At 48.2% G+C, this 21,571-nt stretch overlaps 1 protein-coding gene across 2 annotated transcripts in view; it reads left to right on the forward strand.

Annotated features, from left to right (window-relative positions):
• The window catches only part of LOC124246348 (myosin-3), a 41,704-nt gene that overhangs the window by 15,750 nt on the left and 4,383 nt on the right, over nt 1-21,571 (forward strand). Inside the window, exons 1-31 of one of the 2 annotated variants that reach the window (XM_046674409.1) lie at nt 2,544-4,904; nt 5,137-5,195; nt 5,851-6,063; nt 7,834-7,977; nt 8,448-8,604; nt 9,109-9,136; nt 9,503-9,611; nt 10,207-10,299; nt 11,052-11,115; nt 11,197-11,295; nt 12,105-12,208; nt 12,297-12,435; nt 12,861-12,979; nt 13,067-13,216; nt 13,948-14,118; nt 14,221-14,527; nt 14,637-14,707; nt 15,260-15,347; nt 15,428-15,545; nt 15,937-16,060; nt 16,150-16,286; nt 16,372-16,627; nt 16,791-17,033; nt 17,123-17,299; nt 17,430-17,575; nt 17,653-17,743; nt 18,165-18,554; nt 18,656-18,782; nt 19,855-19,973; nt 20,149-20,345; nt 20,737-20,920. In XM_046674409.1, coding sequence (XP_046530365.1) covers nt 5,860-6,063; nt 7,834-7,977; nt 8,448-8,604; nt 9,109-9,136; nt 9,503-9,611; nt 10,207-10,299; nt 11,052-11,115; nt 11,197-11,295; nt 12,105-12,208; nt 12,297-12,435; nt 12,861-12,979; nt 13,067-13,216; nt 13,948-14,118; nt 14,221-14,527; nt 14,637-14,707; nt 15,260-15,347; nt 15,428-15,545; nt 15,937-16,060; nt 16,150-16,286; nt 16,372-16,627; nt 16,791-17,033; nt 17,123-17,299; nt 17,430-17,575; nt 17,653-17,743; nt 18,165-18,554; nt 18,656-18,782; nt 19,855-19,973; nt 20,149-20,345; nt 20,737-20,920 — 4,356 coding nt within the window. In that variant the 5' untranslated portion in view covers nt 2,544-4,904; nt 5,137-5,195; nt 5,851-5,859. Of the gene's footprint in view, nt 1-2,543; nt 4,905-5,136; nt 5,196-5,850; nt 6,064-7,833; nt 7,978-8,447; nt 8,605-9,108; nt 9,137-9,502; nt 9,612-10,206; nt 10,300-11,051; nt 11,116-11,196; nt 11,296-12,104; nt 12,209-12,296; nt 12,436-12,860; nt 12,980-13,066; nt 13,217-13,947; nt 14,119-14,220; nt 14,528-14,636; nt 14,708-15,259; nt 15,348-15,427; nt 15,546-15,936; nt 16,061-16,149; nt 16,287-16,371; nt 16,628-16,790; nt 17,034-17,122; nt 17,300-17,429; nt 17,576-17,652; nt 17,744-18,164; nt 18,555-18,655; nt 18,783-19,854; nt 19,974-20,148; nt 20,346-20,736; nt 20,921-21,571 lie in introns of those variants that run through there. The other variant, XM_046674408.1, reaches the window with a different exon arrangement.

A 21,571-nucleotide genomic window follows, 5' to 3' on the forward strand; every position in this document is an offset into this window, starting at 1 on the left:
GAGGTATGGCTCCAAATTTATCTTTTTCCACATGGCCCTCCAGCTGTTCCTGCACGACTTATTAGAGAGTCTCTCTTTGCTCCACTGACTTGAGAGGCCACCCTCATCCTAAACCGAATGTCCATATGCGTTTGGGCCTTTTTCTGGCCTTTCCATTATGTTCCTCTGGTCAGTCTGTCTCTTCAAGCACTGGTAGGACACTCTCTTCATTACTTAGAATTTTTTTTCTTTTTTTTTCTGAGGAACATTCACCCTAACCTAGCATCTGTGGCAGTCCTCCTCTATTTTGTGTGTGGGTCACTGCCACAGCATGGCCACCAACAAGTGGTGTAGGTCCGTGCCTGGGATCCGAACCCAGGCCGCTGAAGCAGAGTGCACTGAACTCAACCACTAGGCCACGGGGTCTGCCCTCAGTACTTAGACTTTAGAGTGTATGTTTTAATATCTGGTGGAATGTCCTGCCTGTGACTTTTGTTTTTTCAGGTTTTTCTTTACTATGCATGCATGAAATTTAGAATTAACTATCCACCTCCAGAGAAAAAAATTGTTGGTATTTTTATCGGAATTGCCTTAAATTTACATACTAACTTGGATAAAATTGGCATTTTTAGGATGTTGATCATCCTATCTAATTGCACGGAAAATCTACTTTTGTGTCTTTCAGTATTCCTTTAAGGTTTTGCATATATCTTGTTAAGTTTATTCTTTGGTAGCTTATCTTTTTTGTTGCTATGGAGTCTTTTCTTCCATATGAGGTCACATCTTCCAATTGGTCATGCATAGTTGTTTTCTTAACAGCTCCTCAGATGATTCTAAGGTATAGCCAAATTTGAAAACCACAACTTTAAATAAAAATTCAGTGTTATCCTTCAACTTAAAGGTTATGGCGTAAATCTTAATCAACTGCCACCCCAAATTGGCCATCCATCTTCCAGATTCCCCAATTCACCCCATTGGTAACCTCCTGGTGATCTCTGATCTCTCCCTTCCACACCCCATGTGCAGCTTGTGCACTAGTTTCCTTGCTTCCTTCTCTATGGCATTGTCCAGACTCCTGTGTCATTTTCATTCCTTTCCCCAAATCCCCTGGCAAGGTCCTCGGCCATGCCTGTCTCTTTACAACCTCCTTACCCTTGGAATGACAGTCTTCTCTTGTCCTGCTCAAAGCATTCTTCCCTGCTTCCATCATGTTGCTCCATGCGCCCAACCACCAGGGCCCATCAATCATCTGGATCAAATGCAGCCTCGTGACAGCTGCCCCACCTTAGTTATGGGATTCATCTCCTCTTTGCTGGCCGACTGTCTCAAGCCCTCCCTCCCGCATCTCTAGTCCTCCCCTTAGGTTTTGCAGGGTCTGGAGAATCATCTCCTTACCTGGTCACCTTTTAGCACCAACTCTCCCTTTCACTTACAGATTACGGTGTGACATTTTCAAGAAGTTTGCTCTGATTAAGTTCACAAACTTCTGGCTCATGTCATAATTCCAGAACCAGCCATTCCCTGAATTCCTCTTGTATAGACAGTGAGGAGGTTCATAGCACAGCTTTGATGTCAACCTGGGTGTTCATTTACTCTGCTTTGTACTTACCTGTACGTTTGAAACTTTACCTAATATAAAGTTGGGAAATGTGGGTGTTTGCTGACTTGAATTAAAGGAATTAAAGTTATGGGCTCTGTCTGCTGGAATTTCTACCTGGAGCTCTGGGCTTTGGTTCAGGACCCCAACCCATTGTGCCAGTGCCAGGGAATGGTCTTGGCTTGGAATAACTGAGCTCCCTTCTTCCAGTGACATCCAACCCTGCTCATGGCTGGACACAGAGAAGGCACTTGATCCTGGAGGCCTCTGCTCCCGGTGGCTGACTTCATGCTCCAGCAGGGAGGCTCCTGAGGTGCTGCCGTGTGGCTGGGAGCCCCGGGGCACATGCGGAGCAGACATTGAACAGATGCAGAGGAAAACAGCTCGGGAGAAGACAGCCAGCCTCCAGGCAGGGGAGCGCAGCAGCTCTCCATTCATCGTCTCCGGAGCCGGCGATCATCCTTGAGACACTATACTCAGTTTTTTCCAGTTCATCCAGGAATAAGTGCAGCTCTCTGCCCTGGCTGTGGGATTAGCTCTTGCTCGGTGATGGCTGAAAGAACAAGGACTCCTCCGTTCTCAAAAAGCCAGCTAATAATACACTGATAAGTCATCTGTCCCGGTTGATCAGAAGAAGAAGTCCACCCCAGGAGAGCATCCTGTTTGCCCTGGATGCTACCTATTTAAGCAACAAGAGGTTCTCTTCTTTAAGATTCCTCTCTTTTTGGATGGAAATCTTTTTTTTTTTTAAAACATATGTCCTGGGACCAGCCTGGTGGTGCAGCAGTTAAGTTCTCACGTTCTGCTTCTCGGTGGCCTGGGGTTCCCCGGTTCGGATCCCAGGTGCAGACATGGTACCACTTGGCAAAAAGCCATGTGGTGGTAGGCATCCCACATATAAAGTAGAGGAAGATGGGCATGGATGTTAGCTCAGGGCCAGTCTTCCTCAGCAGAAAGAGGAGGATTGGCAGCAGTTAGCTCAGGCCTAATCTTCCTCAAAAAAAACAAAAAGTCACTGCAAGCACTCATCCCCCTCCCACAGTGTGCCCTGCATGTGTCACTGCCCAAGATGGAGCCAGGGCCCCTTAAACTCTGTCCCTTGGCCCCACAGGGCTTGTTAACACCTCTGCTCCCACACTTGACACTTACCTGTCCCATGGCTGTCCTGACCAGGCCTCCCAATCGCACAAAGAATTGGACTCGTGTGTCACTGGGCAGGCGGGACAGAGGCCCCAGGGGACCACTCCTCTCAGGACAAGGGTGGAGACTTTAGCAGTGTCGTTGCTCCCTCCTGGGGTGAGGAGGGTCTCCAAGGAGGGCCTCAGTCCAAACTAGAGGAGAAGGGGTAGTGACAGGCCGCAACCCCATACAGGCTGGGGGGGCAGGCAGGCAGGTGGGTTGGCAGTCCCTCCTGGCTTTCTAACTTGGTGGCCACTAAACCTGACCTAGCCTTCACAGAACAGATACTTAATAAATGTGTTGCTTTGATCTAAACTCACCTAAATCTAGAAAACGACTGACTCATCATTTATAACAAACAATCGAGGATAAGGGCAGCATCTTCCATTTCTTTTGTTTCATCGTGAAGCTCTCTGTCTAGGGGCCAGCACACAGTGGGTGTTTATTAACGTGCCCTCGTCACAGGGCTGCTGTCCTGCTTCCCCTTGAGTAGCCTCACATCTGGGCTTGGTCTGGGAGGTTGGAAGGGGGCGGGTCTTACTCTCAGCGGGAACTGTTGACACCCAATTCTATTTAGAATTAACAACCATAGGATGCCCACCTAGCCACCCTCCTGAAGATTTGGTCTGGAAAAAAACAAAGAAGAAAGTAGGATGGGAATGGGGGAAAGCTTCCATGTATGCCGCTCTTCTTCTCGTGAGGCTTTGTTTTTCCAATCCTTATTTAGAAGCAACCACATTTGTTCGACACCCCTCGCCCTCCCTTTCTTTGCAGGCCGCCACCAATCCCCCTAACCCCCCACCCAGGCCAGCAGCTGGTCTTTCCTAATTGGTAATATATCTTAATAACAACAGGGCCTGAAGCAGCTGTTGCTGTGAAGAGTGGCTGGCCACATGGCTTCCGTCATTAATTTACTTTGTTGGTCCTACTGGTGCTTAAGAAAGGATTAAGTTAATGACACTGATGAGACAGAAAGTTACACAATGAAAGGAGAAAAAGAAGAGGAGGAGGAGAATTATTATTATCGTTGTTGTTGTTGTTGTTCCTGGCACAAGTTTGACAGTCACATAACCCTATGACACCTCTGTGTTGTGACAAAAGCCTTGCTCAAAATTCCAAGAGGATTTGAACTTTTTCTTCCTTGGTCTCCTTCATTTCCCCATATGATGAGATTTCTAAGCAAATCGCTGAAGGCGCTCTGTCCCCGAGGCCGGGACTCAGACTGCCTTCGAGCGCGGTTGCTGCTGCAGAAGGGAGTTGCGCAGGCCCTCCACACGAGACTGTCCATCGCGTGGAGGGAGCAAGCTGGCCCCCCGTTCAGAGAAAGGCATCTCAAACTCCCAGCTTTCTACAGCTGTGAAATGGCTCTGGATTCTGCCCATTTCTATATATACCCTACCCCTGGCAACGGCAGAAAAACGTGAGGAAGGAGCTGGTCCTCAGCTTGTGGTGTCGGTCATTCTCTTTCCAAATATAGAGAAGGAATGAGCCGCGGGGGTGAGCAGGGCCTATAAAAGCCCGGGGCAGCGGCCCCTCTGCAGCTCCTCTCTGGTGGGCGGAGGTAAGTCACAGCGCCCCTCTCGCTGGCTCCTCTCTCCATCTCTGCAGCTCAGAGCACGCCTCCCAGGTGCAGCCAGGTGCTGTGTGCCTGGCCCTGCCTGGCTCTGGTCAGGATTAGTAAGATGTGGGGCCAGATCTCCCTAGGCCCAAATGCCCACCCTCCCTCTGCCTCCAGTTCCCCACCGAAGCAGGGGGCCTTCAGGCCTTCCTTCCTCCTCCCCACTGTCCCCTTGACCTCGTCTTCAAGCACCCTCTTGGACAGGATCTTCTGGACACACTGTGGACCTCGGCCTGTCCACCAGGGCCTGACGGTCTCCCATTGCCTCACTGATCCGTGCAGAGGGCCAAGGGGACTCGGTGCCATCCTCTGCCCTCACCGTCCCTCCCTGGGCTGTATGCCCTTCAGGTATCCTGTCGTCTCAAGGCCACGATTGCTGTGGCTAGTAGGTGTCAATTAGCCAATCTCAGAGACTTCTCCCTGTTCACAGAAGACAAGGAGACCTGAGCTGGCCTGGAACCACAGCTTTTAGAACAGGGACTCTGTCCTTTTTGCCCCATTCTGAATGGGAGGCATTGCAGACTGAAGAAGGTACCAGAGGAGGCTGGTAGGAGCCAGACTGGGGGGCTCTGGGGGGCTTTTGCACCTTAATGGCTTACCCGTGGGCCAGGCCCCACCTGCCCCTCCAGCTTGCCTCTAGGGTAGCGCTCTTTTTGAGTTATTAGTCCCTTATCCTTATGTAGTTAATTCTTCAAGAGCTGATTCAGAACAGAACCAGCCACACCCAGGGATCCTGAGTTTTCTTTTTGTGTATTTATTGCAGGTCTGATTTTCCACGGCTGCTGTTGTCTTCTGCTGTCCCCCTGTGGGTGTGACTCTCAGGTGAGAATTCTGGCCACGTCCCTTGGCTGCTGGAAGTCTCCAGGTCCGAGGTTACCAGACCCTCCTAGCTCCCCGTGGCCTGAAGGGCAGAGAGTCCATCAGAGCTCAGACAGGACGGGTCAGGCTGGAGAGGAACGGAGAGGAGGTAGCACTCTAGCAGGCTTTCTAAACGGGTGCTGAGGTCAGATGCTGCCTCTGCTCTTAACAAGGGAAGGAAGCGACAGCTGGTTTCCTTGTGTGAAGAGGTAGCCACCTTGATTCAAAACGGTTAAAAAAATTCCTTAGCTATTTGCCACTTAGCACACTTTCTTTAAAGGACGGCGTTTATATTTTATGGTGTTTATTTTTAAATCTTCTCTCAGCAACACCTGGGTTTTATAGAAGAGGAAGGTGAGGTCTTGAGAGTTGTACTCACCTCTCGGTCCCTTCCCCAGTCAGAGCCTCTGATGCTCGCGGAGCTTGGATCACATATGCTCTGTGCCCTTTGCACAGAATAGCCACTCCATAAATATGTGCCCATTTGATTCTCCCAGCACTGAAGTCCTGTGGGTGGAGCCCCTAGGATGGAGGGCTGCTGCGGGGGCAGGGCGGATGCAGGACAGGCCCCGAGGCTGGCTCAGGAGGCAGCTGGGCTCACCGAGGGTTTGCCTTCCAGCTGACAACCATGAGTAGCGACTCGGAAATGGAAGTGTTCGGCATAGCCGCTCCCTTCCTCCGGAAGTCAGAAAAGGAGAGGATCGAGGCTCAGAACCAGCCCTTTGATGCCAAAACCTACTGCTTTGTGGTCGACTCAAAAGAAGACTATGCCAAGGCAAAAATTAAGAGTACCCAGGATGGGAAGGTCACGGTGGAAACCGAAGACAACCGGGTAAGCCTCGTCCACGCCCTCTGCAGGCCCACTGGCCCTCTGTCTGCTCTTCATGGCTGCCAGTCTGTGCATCCGCCCCACCTCCTGCCACTTCCCCATGTGGCTCTGGCACCATAATGCCTCCCACAGCGTCACTGTCTTAGCTTTCCCAGGTGTCCTTGGAGAAAGCAGAGGGAATACTGACCTCAGGCTGCAGGGTGGGAAAAGAACCTGGTTGTGGCTGCTCAAAGCAATTAGTGTTCAAGTGCTTTTGTCAGTGTTCACATCACTCGAGGTCAGAGGGGACCGGCTCCATGCACCCCGAGGGTGTGGGGTTGGGAGTCCAGCACTAGGAAAATGTCTTTTAGAATACTCTCCTTTGAGAGCCTAGGTTTTCTCCTAATTCAAGCAGTAGCCATCTAACTGAGGAAGCAAGGAAGGTGGGTAAGGGTCCCAGGTGGACCATAAACTCGATGTGAAATGGCAGCCTCCTCACATCATAAAGGCGATGGACAGACAGTGTGGCCCATTGTGGGAGTGCTAGGAGGGATTCTGGACTTCACTACTTTCTGCAACCTAGACCGGAAGAATCTAAAATGTTCCAAGAAAAGTTAAAAAATAAATAAATAAATAAATAAGAGAGAGGAAAAAGAAAATCCGAAAGAGAAGAGTGAAAGAAAGAGCGTCATTGGGCTGGGCTGAAGGAAAAAGGCCTTGAAAGCCGCCCTTCAGTGCCCCCAAGCGTGGATGTTCCCAGAGGGCAGCCGTCTGTGTGCTTCAGATGACAGAGCCGAGCATGAGCTTACGTGGCAGCAGGGAAGACGGAAGCTAGACGTAAGGAATAAAGATCTAGGAGGATGGAGGACACCCCAGGAGGGCTGCTTGCACGGGTGGTTTAGGTGAAGCTCTGCGCGAAGGCAGGAGGGGCAGGCTTCCCACCCACCTTGCTGAACCAGGAAATGATCTTCTTCAAAGGAGGTCTCAGAGAGCAAGGGGGTGAGGGCAGGGCAGGGGAGAGGAAGCCAGCTCACCCCTCTGTGCCTGGGACCTTGCAGCTGGAGAAGCCTGAGTTGCTGGGCTGGGAGTGCCTCCTCGAGGGAAAGGCAAGCACACCTATCAGCGCTGGAACCCGCGGGCCCTGCCTTGTGGCTCCCTTCGCTGGCTTGTAACACTCTGAGCCCAGAGAGGCGGGGTGTGGGGGAGCTGGCTTCTCTTCCATAAGCACAGGCAGGGAGGGTGGTGAGGGGAGCATGATGCTGGCTGGGAGGCTGGACAGCTGCTTTTGGAGAGCTCAGAGCATGGACTAATTCTGTGGGCGCCAGCCTGCTGATCCTATGCCACCTTCCTCTTTCTCTCCTGTCCCTGCCTCAGGGACGCCAGTGGACGTGCTGTGTCCCCTGAGGAGAGAGAACAAGCCTATCAGCAGCAGGAGCCGGGTTTGGGTCCAGCCAGCGTTGCTGAGCTGAAGGTTCCTGCTGGCTCCCATCCCTACGTCATCCCCGCGTCTGTCCACAGAGACCCTCTTTTCTCATTTGTATTATCCTCCCTTCACCTCAGGCCCATTGGATGGGAAAAAAACAAACAGCCCTGAGTAACAGACACAAATCGCGTTCTATCACCATCACCACAAGCCGCCCCACAACCATGTCTTCCCTCGCTGTCAAAAGGGCATTTTCTCTAGTGCTTGCTCCTCGGATCTGGGCTCACAAGTCTCTTCATGGGTGATAGATATCTGCAGCGGGCAAAATGCACAGAGAGTACTAGGTAAGCACTGTACCTCTTCCTTCTCAGACCCTGGTGGTTAAACCAGAGGATGTGTATGCGATGAACCCCCCCAAGTTCGACCGGATTGAGGACATGGCCATGCTGACGCACCTGAACGAGCCAGCCGTGCTCTACAACCTTAAGGACCGCTACACCTCCTGGATGATCTATGTCAGTGCTGAGGAGTTTCCCGGGATGTTTGATGGGCTGGGGGTGGAGATGCTTGGGTCGGTGACGGGATTTTACAAGATTAGTGCTCGACTAAGCTGTTGAACAAAAGAGGAGAAATGGGGAAAAAAGAAGAGGAAAAGAGGAAGAGAAAGATAGAAGATGAGGAAGGGAGAGATGGACGGGGTGGGAAAGAGAGGCTGGAAGGAGGAGGGAGGGAGGGGGAAGAACAGGCAGGAATGGGGGAGAGCAGGAAAGATGGCCAACGTTTGGGCCTTGGCCTTGTCCCTTATTAGCTGTGGGAGGTCTGGCTACGCCCCTCTTGGAGTCTCAGTTGCCTCATCTATAAAGAGAAATCATCTTTCCTTCTTTACAAGTTTATCATAAAGAAAAGTGAAATAATAACAAAGGGAAAAGGTTTTATGTATATATACACACATACAGAGATACATACATACTTTTTACTCCCACAGACCTACTCGGGCCTCTTCTGTGTCACCGTCAACCCCTACAAGTGGCTGCCGGTGTATAACCCTGAGGTGGTGGACGGCTACCGAGGCAAAAAGCGCCAGGAGGCCCCGCCCCACATCTTCTCCATCTCTGACAACGCCTATCAGTTCATGCTGACTGGTAGGTTTCCCTCGAGTAGTGGAGCGAGCACCAGACAGGGCTCAGGAGAGCTGCCATGTAGTCCTAGGCCTGCCCCCTCTGGTGTGTGACCTCCAGCACAGAGGAGTGGAGGGTAGAGGTGCTTCAAGAGGCAGAAAGAGGCCAGATCATGTTGGGCCTTGCAGACCCTGGTGAGGAGTTTGTATTAATGCAAGTATTGGTTAAACCATATGAAACTGACATTTTTATGGGCCAAAATCAAAAGCTGGCTCTTTCATATGATTCCACCTATTATGATGAGAAGCCACTGACTGGTGAGAAGGCCTGGCTGGTTCTAAGCAGGGACTTAACCTCCCTGAGTCTCCTTCTCAAGAAGGAGGCTCTTAAAGCTCCCACCTAGGACTAAACAAAGTACTAAAGGGAAGAGGAATTGTGCAAATGAACTCTGACTGTTTGAGAAATGGAGAATTGAAAAGCTCTTTTTTTATATTGCCGTCAACTCTATTTTCTTTCTTTCTTTGGCAGATCGTGAAAACCAGTCCATTCTGATCACGTGAGTATCCAAAGCATAGAGTAGTTTCATAGCCTTGGCTCTTTGTCCCCAGTGCAGAAGGCAAAGGTGCCACTTGCTCTATTCTGTTAATTAGAACATAGTTAGAACAAAGTCTGTGATGAAAAAAGAGATTTGAGGATGGGCAAGAAGGTATGTGTAAGGTCTCAGAAAACCGGCATCGCCCATTCTTGGGTCAACCCAGCTGTGATGATCCCGTAAGCCTCTGCATCTCTCACATTTGTTTGAAGGCTGTGTGTCTCATGTGGCTCAGAGGATGTCCAGGCCTCTCTGTGACATCTTGGAGAGTCTATTTCTATGAACAGGACTTGTTTCTTTCTCCTACTCTCTTTTGATCTCTCTCAATAGCGGAGAATCCGGGGCAGGAAAGACTGTGAACACCAAAAGGGTCATCCAGTACTTTGCAACAATTGCAGCTACTGGAGACCTCGCCAAGAAGAAGGACTCCAAAATGAAGGTATGGAGGGGAGAAAGGCTTGCTCTGCTTCCACTTCTGACCTTTGTCTTCACTTCAGAGAGGGAAGGCAAAGGGAGGCAAACTCCTGCCTCTTTAAGGGAAGGAGAGCGGGCAGAATTTAAAATCCTGAAGGACAGCCAGTTGTGTGGTTGATCTCACAGCGCCAGATGCTGTGCTCTTCCTGGAAAATGAGGCTCGAAGGCTTAACCAAGAAAGGCGTTGATTTGGGAGCAGCTCAGAGAGCTTTTTCTCTTATGGCAGAATCGTATACCAACTTAAGAGAACTGTAGCATAGATCTGCCTTTTGAAACAAAATATGTTAATACAGTTTGAAGTGCATACAGACAACCTAACTGATTGGAGAATGAAGGAATTGAAGCATTAAACGAATTTTAAGTCAAGACACCCAATGATGACCAAATACAACAAAATGGCAAAGTGTTTTGAGTGAGACATGCTAATGATTTGGCTGATCCTCAAATTGGAAAATGAGAGGGGGAGAGACCAGTTTCCCCAGAGACGGGCAGGCAGGAGTGAGGCAGCGAGGGAGAGCTGTCCTTGTGTGGCTTCTTCCTCCCCTCACTTCTTGCCTCAGGGGACTCTGGAAGACCAGATCATCAGTGCCAACCCGTTGCTGGAGGCCTTCGGGAATGCCAAGACCGTGAGGAATGACAACTCCTCCCGCTTTGTGAGTCTGAAGTTGAGTTACGCTGAGATTTTCTCCAGGGGATACGAGATAGGCAAGGTTCCTGTCCTCCCCAAGGTCACAGTCCAGGGGGACAGACAGTGAAAGAACGAAACACATCAACAAGACAATTTCAGATAGTGACACCTTCATGTAAAGTTCTATGAAGAGGGCATGTGACAGAGTAGCTGGGGCTCCTCTAGACAGGGTTGGCAGGGAAGGCCTCTCAGGGGGCTGGCCTATGAACCCTGAGATCTGCAGGATGAGCAGGGACATAGGGAAAAGCAAGTGCACACTCTCTGAGGCAGGGAAGGGCCCGGTGTAGTTGACGGACCTCAGAATGGTCCACGTGGCTGCAGCGAGGTGGGCAAGGAGGTGGGCCTCATGAGATGAGGGAAGAGGTCAAAGGAGACCTGGTCACGTAGGAACATGTAAGCCGTGAAAAGCGGTGTGGATTTTATTTAGGAAACTACTGCGGGATTTTATAAACAGAGAAGTGATAGCTTTGATGTGCATCTTGAAAAAAATCACTCTATTACTTTGTTGACTGGATGGGGCGAGGCGGTTGGGAGGGAATGTGGAAAAAAGGGGATGGAAAAAAGGGATGCATATCCAACTGGAAAGAGAAGAAGGAAAAGAAGGAGGACATACTGAATTTCAATTTATAGGGGAATAAAGCTCTTATTCGCACTACCCAGGAGACAAGTAGGAACACTTAGAGTCCTGGTACACGCTGGTCTCCCTTCCCCCCACAGGGCAAGTTCATCCGCATCCATTTTGGTACCACTGGGAAACTGGCCTCTGCAGATATTGAAACTTGTAAGTGGATTACTGGGGTCAGATGATGTCTCAGGGGAGTGGGGAGCCATTTGGAAAACAGTCCTGTGTTTGTGTCCATAGATCTGCTGGAAAAATCCAGAGTGACCTTTCAGCTGAAGGCTGAAAGAAGCTACCACATCTTCTACCAGATTCTTTCAAACAAGAAGCCTGAGCTCATAGGTGAGGAAGTCCCCAGTGCGGTTGGCCTTTAGGCATTTTGGGTCTTGGATCTCTGGACCAAGGAGATCTACCCTACACATAGGTGACTCAATAGGCAATGGAGGAATTTATTTTAGAAATGGGATGTGGCTATTTTGACAGTGATGTGCCAATTTGAAAAAACCTAATCCAGTGGACAAGAACAAGATTAGACCACAATGAATTCAGCACGGGTTTATAGAAACCTGCTGAACAACTAAGCATTTAATTGTCCTTGTGCGCCCCCTCGTGTTCTGGCACAGAAACCAAATGCTGTGAGGCTAGTGCACTATCAGATGACAATCCAGCCTGCGGATCCTCACCCCCCCTGTGTTCCACACCTGACAGAGGCCTCTGTACACGCTGTCTTCTTTGCTCTTTGGCTGTGTTTGCTCAGCCTTCTGGGCCCAAGCCTGGAAATAGGCTGCAGCTTTTCAACAAGTTTTGGAAAAGGCTATGATTATACCAAATGACCTGTGCTTCCCTCAACGTGGGCTCACGTCCTGACCCACACTCAGCCAGTTTTCCCTATTAATTTTTCTAACCTACATTGACATGCACCATTCACGTACAAAGCAAGGGAATTTAAATATTCTTTCCCAGGTTCTTAATCTACATCGCATGGCCACAGTCTTCCCTGGAGTTTACATTCAGCCACAGCCTGAGGATCACGAGGCTGTTGAAAAGAGATTTCTAACTCTAAATTGGGTTTGGGCTTCAGCAGTACAAGTGGACTGCGTGGATATTCTCTTGGCATCTATGTGACCTCCTCTAACTATTCATGATTTCAGAGTTGCTGCTTATTACAACCAACCCTTATGACTACCCATTCATCAGCCAGGGGGAAATCCTGGTGGCCAGTATTGACGACGCCGAGGAGCTGTTGGCTACAGATGTAAGTAGAGCTGAGAGAAAGGCGTGGGGTACTCCATTTCCATCACTGGGGTCAGCTGACTGACTTGCTGTTGTTCTTTCAATGCCAGAGTGCCATTGACATCCTGGGCTTCACCCCAGAGGAGAAATCTGGACTCTACAAGCTCACGGGCGCTGTGATGCACTATGGGAACATGAAGTTCAAGCAGAAGCAGCGAGAGGAGCAGGCGGAACCAGATGGCACAGAAGGTACCAAATCACTACAACAGGCCGTAAACCAGAGCTGGGTGGCTGTTCCACAGATTATTTGGTGCCTCGTTTGACAGTGACTCATCCTTCTTCCACCTGGAGAGGTGGACCTCTCTGAGGCTCAGATGCCCCTAGGCACTGTTCTCACCCCCGTTTGCTGAATCACTAGCATGCTCCTGCATCAGATGCAATGAAAGTGACCAGTGCTTTCTGGAACCCAATCCTGCCTTCCCATAGACTCCACCATATTCGGAGTGACTTAGCTTCCATTGGCCAAGTGGAAGCAGTTTAGAGATATAGCGCGTAAAACACACCGAGGTGGACTCAGCCAAGCTTTGAAACATCCGGATGATTTCCAAGTGGTTTTCCTACTTTGTCAGGCATCAGGGGTTTCCCTTTGTAATCATCTTTCTTTTCTTGCCCAGTGGCTGACAAGACAGCCTATCTGATGGGCCTGAACTCTTCGGACCTCCTGAAAGCTTTGTGCTTCCCCAGAGTGAAAGTCGGGAATGAGTATGTTACCAAAGGTCAGACTGTGGATCAGGTAAGTGACTGCTTCGAGGCCGGGAAGGGACGCCGGTACCCGGCGGCCGCTGCCCTCAGACTCGTTGGCTGATCTTTCCTCTAACAGGTTCACCATGCTGTGAATGCCCTTTCCAAATCAGTTTATGAAAAGTTGTTCCTGTGGATGGTCACGCGCATCAACCAGCAACTGGATACGAAGTTACCGAGACAACACTTCATTGGTGTTTTGGACATTGCGGGCTTTGAGATCTTTGAGGTTCGCGTCACTTATATTCATGCGTTCATGTGCCTTTGCGTGGGAGGATGGGTTTTCATGATCCTAGAGGGAAGATATCAAGGTGGCCAACCTGTCATACCATCACATCTTGTGGGAAAATTAGACAGAGGGTGGTCGGGTAGACGAGAAGGTGAGGAGGGTTAGTATTATTTTAAGAGAGGGGAAGACTTGTGTCAAGCGGAATTTTAAAGGACATTGTCCAATGGATTCAGAAAAATCAAATGCAAATACTGACTTAGGAAGAGCCGGGCATATAGAGAATTTGATGATAAGCCAATCATGCAGTATTTTACGTAAAAATCCTGCTGGTTCTGGATAAGAAGCATACAGCCATTCATCAAAGTGTGTTTTTGGTATCAACCAGATACAAGACATGCAGGTGAATACAATATGAGCTCGGAGTCCATAGAGGAAAGTGAGAAGTAGACCAGGCACACTGAAGAGTAACTGCAAAATAAGGCAGACCGTGGCCGGTGCGCAGGAGAGGCCCGGCCCGCGGGAACTCAGGAGAGGGCGAAATACCTTCTAGTTGGCAGTTGAGAGAAGGCTCCAAGCAGGAGACATGATGTGAGCTAGTCCTTGAGGAATGTGAGCACAGCTGAAGGCATAAATGAGTTGGCGAGAGCCTGAGCAATGAGGAGGAAGGGTGATGGGTCTTTGATTTTGAAAGAAGTCCAACTTTTCATGTAAACATTATATTTTGGTGTTAGTATAACAGCCTGGAGCAGCTGTGCATCAACTTCACCAACGAGAAACTGCAACAGTTTTTCAACCACCACATGTTCGTGCTGGAGCAGGAGGAGTACAAGAAGGAGGGCATCGAGTGGACGTTCATCGACTTCGGCATGGACCTGGCTGCCTGCATTGAGCTCATCGAGAAGGTATCCTAGACTATCCGCTCAGCAACCTCTTCTTACATACTCTGCTGCTCATCACTGCAGCACATATTTACCCCACATGTATTTCATCTTGCCTTAATCCAGCCGATGGGCATCTTCTCCATCCTGGAAGAGGAGTGCATGTTCCCCAAGGCCACAGACACCTCCTTCAAGAACAAGCTGTATGACCAGCACCTGGGCAAGTCCAGCAATTTCCAGAAGCCCAAGGTGGTCAAGGGCAGGGCCGAGGCCCACTTCTCGCTGATCCACTATGCGGGCACCGTGGACTACAGCGTCTCAGGCTGGCTGGAGAAGAACAAGGACCCCCTGAATGAGACGGTGGTAGGGCTGTACCAGAAGTCCTCCAACAGGCTCCTGGCGCATCTTTACGCCACCTTTGCGACAGCGGACGGTAACAGACCACACAGAGTGCCTTGTGCTTTCTCCCTCTATTCAATCCACAGGACTGAAAAATCTCTGTAGATCTGCTCACAGCACTCACTATCTTTTATTTCTTTCAGCTGACAGTGGAAAGAAGAAAGTTGCCAAGAAGAAGGGTTCTTCCTTCCAAACTGTCTCTGCCCTTTTCAGGGTAAGAAAAATGTGTTTGTTTCTAATTGATTTGCTTGTCATCTCAAAATGAGCAATGTAGAGATTCTAAACTTGGTTTATTCAAAAACAGTAATATGACCTTTATCTAATTACTGTCACTTAGGTTGAGTGGCAGTGTGAAAATATGTAAGTGAGGTCTAACAAATGTGGGGCCAGAATTTAATTATCATTTTGTGGTAGAACTAGTTGGCTTGGCTGGCCTGGGAGGTGAGTCCTCAGCACAAACTTTCCGACTTGCCACAAAGACACAGGCAGTCGCATCTCAGCCTCCCACTGGAGCCAGCTACATCTCTTGAGTTGATTTCAAAGACCGTTTTGTACTTGATTAGTCTCTGGCTCACTGTGAAGCAAAACACTATCACATCAGCTATTTTCCTACACCTCTTACCATAAGCCTATTAAAACAGTGAAATAATTTCATTATTCTTTACAATTCATAAGTTTAAAATATATACCTTATTTTTCACGACAATACATCTCTGTCTTTGTAAAAGGCTACAGTAGGCTGTCAAATTCAATTTTTTTCCTTTAGGAAAATCTGAACAAGCTGATGTCAAATTTAAGAACTACTCACCCTCACTTTGTGCGCTGTATAATTCCCAACGAAACAAAAACCCCAGGTAAGACATCAGCTGGTAAGACGGTGGTCAGTTTTTAAGAAAGTCTGTGTGAAGCTGATGTTTCTTGCTTCTCTTCTAAGGGGCTATGGAACATAGCCTTGTCCTGCACCAGCTGCGGTGTAACGGTGTCCTGGAAGGCATCCGCATCTGCAGGAAGGGATTCCCAAATAGGATTCTCTACGGGGATTTTAAACAAAGGTGTGTAACAAAAATGTTCTATATGCTTCTTGATAAGATGTGGAAATGTGGAAATGATGAGAGGGAGAAATACTAGTATGAAAAGACTTGTTCTAACAGAACAGTTATGGACTTCCATGGAAAATGATTAACCTACCGCTCAGCCAAGGTAGACGTAATTCTTTCTTCCACAGTTGCTCAGAAGCTTATATGATCTACAGCATGGCGGGAAAAGACCTGGCCTAAGAGTTGGGAGGCCTAGATTCCAGGCCACTCTTTAGCAGGGTGACTTGACTATGGGCAAGTTTCTTTCCCTCTCTGGACCTATTAGAAGAGAGGCCTCAATTAGTTGGTCTCCAAGGTTTACATCTTTGCTAATAGTCTATAATTGTTTCTGTGTCTACAATGGCAGATATCGAGTGCTGAATGCTAGCGCAATCCCCGAGGGACAATTCATTGACAGCAAGAAAGCTTGTGAAAAGCTGTTGGCATCCATCGATATTGACCACACTCAGTACAAATTTGGACATACCAAGGTAAAGCATCAGTTCTGACAACTGCTGGCATGTAGTCGCTTTTAGACTTCTCCAGCACACTGACTCACATCATCCTTCTTCCCTCTAAGGTGTTCTTCAAGGCTGGCTTGCTGGGAACCCTAGAAGAAATGCGGGATGACCGCCTGGCCAAACTGATCACCCGGACACAAGCTGTGTGCAGAGGGTTTCTCATGCGCATGGAATTCCAGAAGATGGTGCAGAGAAGGTTGAGTGGGGTCTTTGTTCAAACATGAGCTCTTTGGGGGGAAGTGGGGAGTCTTTCTTAGAAATAACCCATGTTTTGTTCTAAGGGAGTCCATCTTCTGCATCCAATATAACATTCGCTCATTCATGAACGTCAAGCACTGGCCCTGGATGAAACTCTTCTTCAAGATCAAGCCCCTGCTCAAGAGTGCAGAGACTGAGAAGGAGATGGCCACCATGAAGGAGGAGTTTCAGAAAACCAAAGACGAACTCGCCAAGTCAGAGGCAAAAAGGAAGGAACTGGAGGAAAAATTGGTGACTCTAGTTCAAGAGAAGAATGACCTGCAACTCCAAGTACAAGCTGTATGTGTTTAGGAATTGTTTTTTTACTTTCCTTCTTAATTATTTAGGAAAAGTAGGTTTTTGCTTTTTAATTGGGGTATTTCATAAAGGACTTCATATAGCAAAATACCAGAAAGTCAGAATCCTTATCTCATTAAAGGAAATCATGATTCTTTGTTTAAAGGAAAGTGAAAACTTGTTGGATGCCGAGGAAAGATGCGATCAGTTGATAAAAGCCAAATTCCAGCTGGAGGCCAAAATCAAGGAGGTGACTGAGAGAGCTGAGGATGAGGAAGAGATCAACGCTGAGCTGACGGCCAAGAAGAGGAAACTGGAGGACGAATGTTCAGAGCTCAAGAAGGACATTGATGACCTTGAGCTGACACTGGCCAAGGTTGAAAAGGAGAAACATGCCACAGAGAACAAGGTACTTTCTTTGTGTGTCTTTATACCTTGATGGAGTTGTTGCAAACCCAACTTTATTTCTTCTTACAATTGCTTGTGACTTCTCCTCAGGTTAAAAACCTTACTGAGGAACTCGCCGGATTGGATGAAACAATTGCAAAGTTAACCAGGGAAAAGAAGGCCCTCCAAGAGGCCCACCAGCAGACCCTAGATGACCTCCAAGCTGAAGAAGACAAAGTCAATTCTTTGAGCAAAATCAAGAGCAAACTGGAACAGCAAGTTGATGATGTAAGTAAATACTGCTATTTACTTTATTTTGCTTTATTGGGAGTCCTAGAACTTCAGGGTTGCAAGAGCCCTCAAGAGTCTTCTGATGCAAAAAGCATTTGTTCTCAAAAGGAAATGGTGCCTTTTTCAGCTGGAGAGCTCCCTGGAGCAAGAAAAGAAGCTCCGTGTAGAGCTGGAAAGGAACAAAAGGAAGCTTGAGGGAGACCTGAAGCTTGCCCAGGAGTCCATATTAGACCTGGAGAATGACAAGCAACAGCTGGATGAAAGGCTCAAGAAGTACGCCCTGGAACCACTGATTTGCGGCCACGCTGCTGGGTATTTTGTCTTTACATATTCTGCGTTTCCCTTCACAGGAAGGATTTTGAACACAGTCAACTGCAAAGCAAAGTGGAAGATGAGCAGACTCTGGGCCTCCAGTTTCAGAAGAAAATCAAAGAGCTACAGGTAGGAGGCATTTCAGATTTTTCTTTCACTTGTGGGTCACTCACAGTGGGCTGGGTGCTGCCTGCTGTGAGTCATTTAGAGCAAGTGGGCAGGACCGTGGTCTGCCTGCCTCAGTGGTTTCCTTTTTGCCAGGCTGACAGCACTGATGAACAATTTTTCCATAATTTTAAATAACGTACACAATTAAAGTATTTTGAGTCAACATTTAGTTGATTAAATAATATCCTGGGTTGGTCACTGCTGGAGAAATGACCATGTTGGAACAGGAAAAATTCATATTAAAGGAAATTAGCAACATTCACATTTGTCTGGGAGAAGTCCAAGAATTGGTTTGTCTACTGGGAATGGAAACTAGTCTATTCTTGACATTCAGAGTCACTCGGGGACTGATCGCCCATGGGTGAACGGCTGCTTTCTACAGGCTCGCATTGAAGAGCTGGAAGAAGAGATTGAGGCAGAGAGGGCGACCCGCGCCAAGACAGAGAAGCAGCGCAGTGACTATGCCCGCGAGCTGGAGGAGCTGAGCGAGAGGCTGGAGGAGGCGGGAGGCGTCACCTCCACGCAGATAGAACTGAACAAGAAGCGGGAGGCCGAGTTCCTGAAACTGCGCAGGGACCTGGAGGAGGCCACGCTGCAGCATGAAGCCACGGTGGCCGCTCTGCGGAAGAAGCACGCGGACAGCACAGCTGAGCTCGGGGAGCAGATAGACAACCTGCAGAGGGTCAAGCAGAAGCTGGAGAAAGAGAAGAGCGAGTTCAAGCTGGAGATCGACGACCTCTCCAGCAACGTGGAGAGTGTGTCGAAATCTAAGGTACTTGGGCAGGACGGGGCCCGATGCTTTTGATAAGAGACCTCTGGGGTCACCCAACTCTGAATACTGACTTCACGTTCTCCCCCTTCTCAATCCTTTAGGCAAATCTGGAAAAAATATGCCGCACTCTGGAGGATCAGTTAAGTGAGGCCAGGGGCAAGAACGAGGAAATTCAGAGGAGCATGAGTGAGCTGACCACACAGAAGTCTCGTCTGCAGACCGAGGCTGGTGAGCGATGCACAGTGGCAAGGGGCACCACCTCAGGGACACCTCAAAGGGGGCACCTGGCCAAAACTCAAGGGCAGTAATTGTGTGGGGGAGAATTTCTAGAAAAGCATATTTTCAGAAGAGAAGCAAGTGAAATAACCCAAAAAGGCCATTCAGAATATCCTAAAGGAGGAGAACTTTGAGAGTTCAGTCAAAACAAGAGAGAGACAAGTAGACCAGAATAAGAAAGGACTCAAAATATCAGCTGGTTCAAACTCCTTAGAAATTATTATAACCTTGCATCAAAAAGCATCGAGATGGCAGCAACAGGACTAGAAAATAAGTCCCATGGCCTTCCTGCTTCTTACTACAGATTAATTCAGATTATCTGCAAGCAAGTGTTTTAGACAATAAATAAAGAAACATGGTCAATTTTTATAGGTTCTTGGGGTGTAATAAAAACATGGGGGACCATGATTTGGAGCTTTCATCTAGATTGTGGGTCCACCTCTACTGGTCCTCTGGGCCATCGTCAGGAGTGAGTCAATCGTCTGCTAGCAGCCACAACCAAGACAACGAAGAAAAGAAGTTCAGTTGCCACTTGGACAAAAATCTTGGGAATTCATCTCTGGAGGCATAAGGCCTCTCCCCTCCACCTTTTGCTCCTCTTAACTCTATGTACACATTTAAACCAGAACTTACCATATTCACCCTAGAGTCAAACTTCAATTACTAGATACAAAGTCCTAAGGAAGGCGCTATTTCTCTTAAGGACAAATCAACAAACAGCTGGAAACACCAGCCACTGGAAGGTCTGATGGGAGTTTTCAGGCAGTAAATGTTTAAAATTACAATTGTTCTCAATGGGTTTTATTGACAAAAGTCACTCCAAGCTTCTAGTAGTTTAAAACAATCTCTTATCAGGCTGTGCTTTCAGGTTCTTTTTCATGGACACATCCCTTTTCCCCCAAGAAAAGACCACATCTTCCAATTTGCTCTCCCTCAGATCTTAGCACAATGCCTTATGCACAGTAGGAACTTGGTAAATGACTGAATGAATGAATAAAATGAAAATATTTCCTTCTGGATACAGGCGAGCTGAGTCGTCAACTGGAAGAAAAGGAAAGCATCGTATCCCAACTTTCCAGGAGCAAGCAAGCATTTACCCAACAAATAGAAGAGCTCAAAAGGCAGTTGGAGGAAGAGAGCAAGGTACGTCATGTCATCAGGGAGCCCTTCCTTGACCTAATTTTCAAATACCACCTGCAGAAAAAAAGGCAACTATATTCGGTAGGAGATGATGGCAGGAACGTACTAGGATTGTATCATGCACGTGGGACTAAAATATTAGTCCACTGGGGGCACTCCTCTTTCTTCACTTGTGCAGGCCAAGAATGCACTGGCCCACGCCCTGCAGTCTTCCCGCCATGACTGTGACCTCCTGCGGGAACAGTACGAGGAGGAGCAGGAAGGCAAGGCCGAGCTGCAGAGGGCGCTGTCCAAGGCCAACAGCGAGGTTGCCCAGTGGAGGACCAAGTACGAGACGGACGCCATCCAGCGCACGGAGGAGCTGGAGGAGGCCAAGTATGCAACTCTATTGACCTTTAGCAGAACTGTTAAATGATCATATGATAGAGGGACTGACTTTAGAATTACTCAGGAATGAATTTGTTTTGTTTCTAGATGTTTCCCCACCTCATCTGTCTTTCAGTGCAGTGCTGTGCCATGAGAGGGACCTGGCATTAGCACATCTCATTAAGACAAACAACTTTGATCTTGGTTAGAGACAAGGCAGGTTATTGATCACTGAGTTTTAGTAGCCAAATTGATCACTGAGTTTTAGTAGTTTCTCCTGAGCTTAGGAAAGCAAACAGGGATTTGAATCACGTAGATTAGTGATTCCAACTTGATGAACAGTGATGTTCAGGAGGATTGAAACTTAAATAGCATCTGCTTCTCTTTCACATTCTTTAAGGAAAAAACTTGCTCAGCGCCTTCAAGATTCTGAGGAACAGGTTGAGGCAGTGAATGCTAAATGTGCCTCCTTGGAGAAGACCAAGCAGAGGCTGCAAGGGGAGGTCGAGGATCTGATGGTTGATGTTGAAAGAGCCAACTCCCTGGCTGCTGCTCTGGACAAGAAACAGAGGAACTTTGACAAGGTGTGGGGTCAGCTCCGTGCAGGCTGAACACCCCAATGTGGGGAACCCCTAGTTGTCACGGAAGGAAGAGATTGGTCCCAGTCTTGACTCTGCCCCACTAGCAGTGTGACCTTGGGCAAGTCCCTGAGCTTCGCTGGGCTACAGTTTCCTCATCCGTACAACAAAATGGGAATGGGGTGGGGATGGAGTCCCTTTCAAATATTGTCAGTGGAGACAAACCAATTTCTACAATGTTGTTGAGCCCCAAACATTTTTATTCCTCCATACTGCTGGTCTGTCTGGGGGGCTGACATGTGCGACACTAACTCGGGTTCTATTGAGTGGCTTTTCTGGGAGCGCCCCTTTCAGTATGACAGAGAAGGTTGGTTTGAACCAAAGTTTTAATGAAACATTTAGAAGTGCAGGGCCATTTCATATTAGGAAAAGGGCAATTATGCCTAGCTAATTTCTTCTCAAAGGATCCATTTCCTTCCTGGAGATGGCAGTTGTTATTGATCGATTATTGATCTTGAGTAAATTTATGGACCAAAATCTTGGTTAGTCCAATAATCAGGAACAAAGAGCCAGACGAGAAACACTGCCTGGTAGAGCCCCAATTCTAAGAGTATTTATTAATACTTATTAACATTATATTTAGTTATAAGCTTGGAG

The sequence above is a fragment of the Equus quagga genome, chromosome 11 (assembly GCF_021613505.1).
Source record: "Equus quagga isolate Etosha38 chromosome 11, UCLA_HA_Equagga_1.0, whole genome shotgun sequence".
NCBI lineage: Eukaryota > Metazoa > Chordata > Mammalia > Perissodactyla > Equidae > Equus > Equus quagga.